At 52.5% G+C, this 8032-nt stretch overlaps 1 protein-coding gene across 2 annotated transcripts in view; it reads right to left on the minus strand.

Moving 5' to 3' along the window:
- Positions 1-7730, minus strand: part of npdc1a (neural proliferation, differentiation and control, 1a) — a 39733-nt gene extending 32003 nt beyond the window's left edge. Inside the window, exon 1 of one of the 2 annotated variants that reach the window (XM_035392304.1) lies at positions 7243-7730. In XM_035392304.1, the coding sequence (XP_035248195.1) occupies positions 7243-7342 (100 nt within the window). In that variant the 5' untranslated portion in view covers positions 7343-7730. The remainder of the gene's footprint in view (positions 1-7242) is intronic. The other variant, XM_035392303.1, reaches the window with a different exon arrangement.
- Between the last annotated feature and the right edge of the window lie 302 nt (positions 7731-8032).

Consider the following 8032-nt stretch of genomic DNA (forward strand, 5'->3'; position numbering starts at 1 on the left):
CCAGCTCCAGGACTACTGCAGCCTGACACCCCAGCTCCAGGACTGCAAGCCTGACAACCCAGCTCCAGGACTACTGCAGCCTGGACACCCCAGATCCAGACTACTGCAGCCTGACACCCCCAGATCCAGACTACTGCAGCCTGACACCCCAGCTCCAGACTACTGCAGCTGAACACCCCAGCTCCAGACTACTGCAGCCTGACACCCCAGCTCCAGGACTGCAGCCTGACACCCCAGCTCCAGACTACTGCAGCCTGCACCCCAGCTCCAGACTACTGCAGCCTGACACCCCAGCTCCAGGACTGCAGCCTGACACCCCAGCTCCAGACTACTGCAGCCTGGACCACCCCCAGCTCCAGACTACTGCAGCCTGACACCCCAGCTCCAGGACTGCAGCCTGACACCCCAGCTCCAGGACTGCAGCCTGACACCCCAGCTCCAGACTACTGCAGCCTGCCACCCCAGCTCCAGGACTGCAGCCTGACACCCCAGCTCCAGGACTGCAGCCTGACACCCCAGCTCCAGACTACTGCAGCCTGCCACCCCAGCTCCAGACTACTGCAGCCTGACACCCCAGCTCCAGGACTGCAGCCTGACACCCCAGCTCCAGACTACTGCAGCCTGACACCCCAGCTCCAGGACTGCAGCCTGACACCCCAGCTCCAGACTACTGCAGCCTGACACCCCAGCTCCAGGACTGCAGCCTGACACCCCAGCTCCAGGACTGCAGCCTGACACCCCAGCTCCAGACTACTGCAGCCTGACACCCCAGATCCAGACTACTGCAGCCTGACACCCCAGATCCAGACTACTGCAGCCTGACACCCCAGCTCCAGACTACTGCAGCCTGACACCCCAGCTCCAGACTACTGCAGCCTGACACCCCAGCTCCAGGACTGCAGCCTGACACCCCAGCTCCAGACTACTGCAGCCTGCCACCCCAGCTCCAGACTACTGCAGCCTGACACCCCAGCTCCAGGACTGCAGCCTGACACCCCAGCTCCAGACTACTGCAGCCTGACACCCCAGCTCCAGACTACTGCAGCCTGACACCCCAGCTCCAGGACTGCAGCCTGACACCCCAGCTCCAGGACTGCAGCCTGACACCCCAGCTCCAGACTACTGCAGCCTGCCACCCCAGCTCCAGGACTGCAGCCTGACACCCCAGCTCCAGGACTGCAGCCTGACACCCCAGCTCCAGACTACTGCAGCCTGATACCCCAGCTCCAGACTACTGCAGCCTGACACCCCAGCTCCAGGACTGCAGCCTGACACCCCAGCTCCAGACTACTGCAGCCTGACACCCCAGCTCCAGGACTGCAGCCTGACACCCCAGCTCCAGACTACTGCAGCCTGACACCCCAGCTCCAGGACTGCAGCCTGACACCCCAGCTCCAGACTACTGCAGCCTGACACCCCAGCTCCAGACTACTGCAGCCTGACACCCCAGCTCCAGACTACTGCAGCCTGACACCCCAGCTCCAGACTACTGCAGCCTGACACCCCAGCTCCAGACTATAGGCAAGAAACGGAGAGCCTGCATGGGCCGGATAGCCCGTTCACTTCTTCATGCAATCTACTGGTCCTATGCATGCCGTTCACAACGAGTCTCATATCACTGAGGCACAGAAAAGGAAGGAACTAGGCTACTTAGGTTCTCAGGGTTGCCACGGTAACATTTGGCAGGCGTGGAATGAACTTGGATTCTTCCATCTGCTACCCCCCCCCTTCCCCAAAATATAATAAGACACTTTGCTGTACCGTAGAGCGATGGGGGGGAAATAACAATCGATAAGCCTCCTTGCTGTTTGTCAGATCATTTCAGAGTTCCAGGAAAGCTATAACGGAACTGTGAGTCTGCATTCTCCGCTCCGGAAATTCAATTTTTCGCCCGCGATGTTGGACCGAACAGCCACTTAACACCCTCTGCAGCCCCGGCAGCTCGCTCGGGCTGGTCCCGACCCGGCAACTAGAGCCTAAAATACACACAGGGCTGTTAGACACCCGTCCACCGCAGTGATGGATTCCCCTCCCCACCCTAACCCCCCCACCACCCCGACAGCAGATTGATTGGGTGCACTTGCACTGGGATAGTGTTGGCAGCATGTTGGGCAGCTATAATAGTGCATGACGCAGTTCTGTCAATTCCGACATCTCGGGATTCGCACGATCTTCACGACAATGTCTCTAAGGGGGCGAAGTTCACAGACACGTTTCAGCCCAAACACTGACCAGCGGGGTACAGACACCGTGCAGGTTTTTCAATCCAGCAAAGTCCTCGTGACTTCGGTTTCCACCGAGCTGTTTGCCGAAAGCGTCGTCTTTATTTGATCCATGAACCGGAATGACGCAGTGGCAAGCCTTTATTTACAAACGCGGCCCCGCCCCCGCGTTCCCGGTACAGAAGCTCAGGTGCTCCTTATCCACACAGCGAGGAGAAGGGAGTTTTCATTTCCCCCTCTGGAATCTCTTTAGAGTACCTTTAGTTTCAGCGCCTGTGAGCCAATGTCACATGACAGATCAGGGGTCTGAACTGACAGCATCAACAGGGGCTCCACCTACACAAGGTCACGACGAGCATGTCACATCCGTGGATTTACCTCTCCTCAGAGAGGGTCAACCTGGTCAGGTTTACAGCACCGTTTGGGTCACTTGGTTAGTTTCGCTTGACAGAAGTGTGTTTCTAAGCCCATTACAAGTTAGCATTCAGCTAACGGCTCACCCGGAGCAGAGCTAGACCCCAGCTGGAGCGGTAACCAGCGCACGCACCTGGGGAAATCCCTTCCTGCAGTTTCCCTTCGACCGCAGGGGTAAACGCCACATCTCCAACACGGCTCAAACACGACTTTCTCAAACACGGCTCCGTGACACGAGAAAAAAACAATCATGGCTGACTGAACCTGAATGTGAACATCTATTTCCTTATTTATTTTTTTCTGGCTGCATTTCACCCTGGTGATTTCATTAAGATGGGGGGAGTGGGGTGGGAGAGGGGGGGGCCAAAAGCAAACCCCCACCCCCCCCAACAAAACAGTAAAACCTGGGAGGGGAGCGGGAACAAAAGGATGGATATCCAGAGATGTAACAACATAAAAGCCCTTTATGAAACCTTGAGTGTGTGTGTGTGTGTGTGTGTGTATGCCAGAGGAAGAGACAGAGAGTGTGTGATAAATGGAGAGGGGAAACAGCGTGTGGAAGTGTACATGTGCACGTCTGTATGAGTGTGAGTGTGAGGGTGGACACAGGTCCAGTGGTTGCCTAGCGCAGCTCTGGGTTTGTATATTAGCGATGGCGGCCAGGCCTGTGGCCTCAGGCATCCTGTTCTCACCATCGATGAGGCGTCTCCAGGCTTTAATCACTGTCAGAACAGTGCCCCTGGAGAGCCAGGCTGCTCTGTTACTGCAGGGCTGCACTGGAGTGTGTGTGTGTATGTGTGTGTGTGCGCGCGTGAGAGTATGAGTGTGTGTGTGTGTGTGTGAGAGAGTGTATGTGTGTGTACGTGTGCGTGAGAGTGTGCGTACGTGCCTGCGTGAGTTTGCATGTGTGTGTGTGTATGAGAGTTCGTGCCTGTGTGAGTGTTCATGTCTGTGTGAGAGTGTGTGTCTGTGTGTGGGTACGAGCGAGTGAGTACACCCTGACTGTAAACTGTGTGTGGGTGTACAGTATGCGTGGGAGTGCCATTTGACGCATTCAGCAGGCACACACTGTCACACTGTTATACAGAATTCTGGGTATTTGCTGAGGCGTTTCAGGGTAAGCACTTTGCTCAGGGGTACAGTGGCGTGCCTAGTTACAAAACTTCTCCTAGTTACAAAACGCCGTTTCATCAGCATCACAAAATCTTATCCTGTACACAGACCGATAGAGGCACAGAGAGAAAGAGAGAGAAGGAAAGGGAGAGGGGGGGGGAGAGAGAGAGAGAGAGAGACAGAGAGAGAGAAGGAAAGGGAGAGGGAGAGAGGGAGAAAGAGAGAGAAGGAAAGGGAGAGGGAGAGAGGGAGAGAAGGAAAGGGAGAGGGAGAGAGAGGGAGAGAAGGAAAGGGAGAGGATGGTAAATGGTAAATGGACTGCATTTATATAGCGCTTTTATCCAAAGCGCTTTACAATTGATGCCTCTCATTCGCCAGAGCAGTTAGGGGTTAGGGGTTAGGTGTCTTGCTCAAGGACACTTCGACATGGCCAGGGCGAGGTTTGAACCGGCAACCCTCTGATTGCCAGACAATCGGTCTTACCTCCTGAGCTATGTCGCCCTAGAGGAGGAGAGAGAGGGAGAGAGAGAGAGAAGGAAAGGGAGAGGGAGAGGGAGAGAGAGCGAGAGAGGGAGAGAGAGAGAGAGAGAGAGAGAGATGGACAGATGGAAAGAAGCACAAGCAGCTGAACAGTGGCAGCCACCTGTCCGCCGCACCACGAGCCGTGGCGGTATGGCGGGGGTCTTAACTGAGGGTCCCGCGGCCGTCGCCGACGCCGACGCAAGGCCAGAAAGCAGACTGGCGGGAATCTGACTGCCCCCCCCGCGGCTCGCTCGCCTGCATTCGCCGCGCTCTCGCCGTCCTCGAACCCGTCGTCCGCCGCTTTTAAATTAACGGCGGCTGCCCTCGATTCCGTCCGATTCGCCGGCGGACAGGAAGCCTGTCCCGCGCAGCGGAGCTGACGCGTCTGACTCATCTCCGCACGTGGCAGCACGGTCCTCCGCATTTTTTACCGTCTCCACGGTCTGCGGGCAAGGCCGCTCAAAAGAGACAGGGACGGAAGGAGGGAGGGAGGGAGGGAGGGAGAGAGCGAGTGTCTGAAGGAGGAATGAGTGCCATGATTTATGGCTCACAGTGGGCTCAAAGAAAGAAACGGGCGGGGGCATGCAGTGGGGTTTTTTTCCCTCCGTCCGTCTGTTCGGTCGGTCGGTTGTCACGGGCACCTACGCCACGCTCCGGTCCGCGCCGCGCCGTAGGACTCGCGTGCGTCGCCCCGGCGACGACGATCGCGAGCTGCATCGCGAGAGAGACGGTCAGGCAGGCGGAGGGCCGCTTAACGAGCCAATCAAACGACCTGACGGACGGGCGGCGGTCCTGAGCCAGGGGGGACAGCTGTCCGGTGGGGGTTAAACAGGAACCCCACCCTAACACCACCTTTTCCACCAACAGGTTCTTTTCCGACCGCATTAGTTCTGCCATACCGGATCGTCTCCAGTTGGACTGCATTTAATGACACTAAGACGATCGTACACATGAAGCATCAGGTTTATAACAAGGAAGTTATGGGATTGTACAATTTAACTACATAAACATCTCACACAGGCTGCTAACAGCTGCTCTGCCTCTGGCTGTTGGCTAGTGGCAAAAGAAAAGCTGGACAAAAAGTTGTCTGTCTACGCATTGGATTTTGAACTTTGGTCGCATAATTAAGCTATATATATATAACAATGGGTTGTGCTCATTGATGTCTAATGAACGGTTTCACCACTGGAAAGTGACCAGGAGTCAGTGCTCTATTTAACCAGAGTACCCCAGTCACCGTGCAGGGTCCAAGCTGCCACTGGCCCTGTTTAGTACCCACTGGATAGGGATACAGTACATGGGGAGACAGAGGTCTAATTGAACTGGCCTGCCTTTGGGGAAGCAGCAGTTCACATCACACACAGCCTCAGGGGCCGGTCTGAGATTTAAAGGTTTGGAGCTTTAACGTGTTCAGGTTAATGGAGTCATTCAGCACTTAACCTTCTACACAAATAAGATGGAGTGAGTTTGACATTCACCTTCCAATTACGGTGAAGTGGGTGTGTGTGTGTGAGTGTGTGTGTGTGTGTGTGTGGAGAGGAGACTATCACATTCGCAGTGTGTGTCTGAGAGATAATTGGCTCTCGCCGCCTGTCATTAGAATGCTTGTGGGAGCATCGGTCACTGAATGTGCACACACACACACACACTCACGCTCACACACACACACTCACTCACACACACAGTCTGTCTTTCCAAATATGTGCACACACACGGTCACACACGCAGTGGGGTAAATGATGCAATACCCCGTGTGCCACTGAGCTAAATTTCATTTCAGCCCAAATTTGAAGAAAGAAAGAAAGAGACAAATTCCTCCCAAGGGTAATTACGATAATATTCTAGTCTACCAGGCCATCGTTTCAATTACACAATTGAAGAAATTAAAAATGACACATTTTAGATATCAATCAACTTCAACGGTAACTTTCACAGGGAATTGGGAAATGATGTACTGGGGAACCAAGTAGTATTTTATCTTATTTTAAAAACGCATAGCAATTTAATGGTAAATGGCCTACGTCTAATAGTTTATTTTAATTACATCGATTTTAGGCATATCCAATAATATGCTTAAAGAAACACATTATATACGGATTTGGCATTTAGTAATGCACTTTCCAACAATCCAGAGAATCGATACGGTTGTAGATACTGGCAGCAATTTAAAAGGATCCTATAAAGGCTACTGCGAACGCAACGGAATCCAATGATGAACGACCGTCGTGCCTCACTCCCAACACAACACAGTGCACAACAAATGGACACGAGCGTTTTGACCAAAGTCATTCTGGGCACACCATTACACCACTGCACGACCGGAGCCGCTGAAATCATGCGCTGTTTTAATATGCGTGACTGCATTACAAGGACGGGTTGCTACAATTAATTAGCGCTCCGATTCTCTTCCTTTCACACATGTAGGAGGAAGAGAATACACGGTGAATTCCAGCTGAAGTTTTTTCCTTGTTCTTACTTTTCCTCTCCATCAGCTCAGTTACAAAACTGGAATTAAGGTTCTTGTTTATTTATTTTTTATTCGCTTTAGATGCTGTTCAACACCCTGTTGCTTTATCCCGTCGTGCGCCACACTGTAATGTCACAAACGCAAAACCGACTCCAGCACAGAGCTAGGTCGTCTGTTTAAAGCCTTTCGAGCAGATTAGAGGCACCGCTTGACTTTATGTAGACCAGATGTTACATAAACACACCACAGTCTGTTAAAGCTAATAGACAATACATAGAAAAAGAAACGCCATTTGGACACATTTTATTTAACGCATTACATTAAAAAGATTATACATTGTTTCGCCAAGATATACTTTTTTTGCTTATGTCCAACTATCGTGAGAACTCTTCAGGCTACTAGCACGTATTGCAACGTTACACTTTACTGAAATCATTACCGATAACAGAAGAACAGCTGTCTCACACAAAATACATTTTAGGTTTAGAAAAATCGTATTCTTACCTGGCATGCTAGCACTGACAGCAACGAGAAGTGCACACATGAGGATTCCGGGTGCAAGCAAGGGCCTGGGTCGGCTTTTCATACCTATCGGAGGTAGCATCACTGATAGCGCTCCTTACGGATGGAGAAACAGACCCGGGGAATTGGGGCTAGTCATTCCCCAGTCCCCTGCTCTGGCGGGAGACACAGTTTACTGAGGCTTGTTTGGCCAAATGAAACCAAACGCAGCACGCGAAGGTCCCGCCTGTCCAGGTAGCCTGCTGCTCGCTGTGTACACACAGCGCGGACTGCCTTGTTAACCGGAGCTTTGCTAAAGATAGCGGCAAGGTTGCGGGAGAGCGGAGAAGGCGGGGGAGGTAGCTGTCAGCCAGGAGTAGCGCTACGCCGGAGATACAAAGCAGGGGGGGTGCACGTAAAGTCATGTCGTCATGACGCTCGCTTAACGAGTTCAGTCGTTCAGCTGACCTAGGTAGCCGCCAGGTATTCGTTGTGGAGAGCCTCCTCGTTTTCAAATGGAAAACGGTCACATGATACTTTAAGACAATAATTGTTTGAAGTTTTTCCATAAAAAGTGCTGTTTATCAATTGAAATTCATCTGAATATTTAAATTAATTTGAGAACGTCATCATCTAGCCTACATAAGAGAAGGGAAACCCCAGCACGAGTCGTTTGTGTTGAATACCATTTGATCATTTAAATACTAAGCAGGTTTCCATGGTGTCCAGGTACCAAGTTTGGTCCTGCATATTTCCACAGACTCACTGAATGCAGAAATCTCCAATACTTGGA

Source organism: Anguilla anguilla, chromosome 14 (assembly GCF_013347855.1).
Source record: "Anguilla anguilla isolate fAngAng1 chromosome 14, fAngAng1.pri, whole genome shotgun sequence".
In the NCBI taxonomy this organism is placed as follows: Eukaryota; Metazoa; Chordata; class Actinopteri; order Anguilliformes; family Anguillidae; genus Anguilla; species Anguilla anguilla.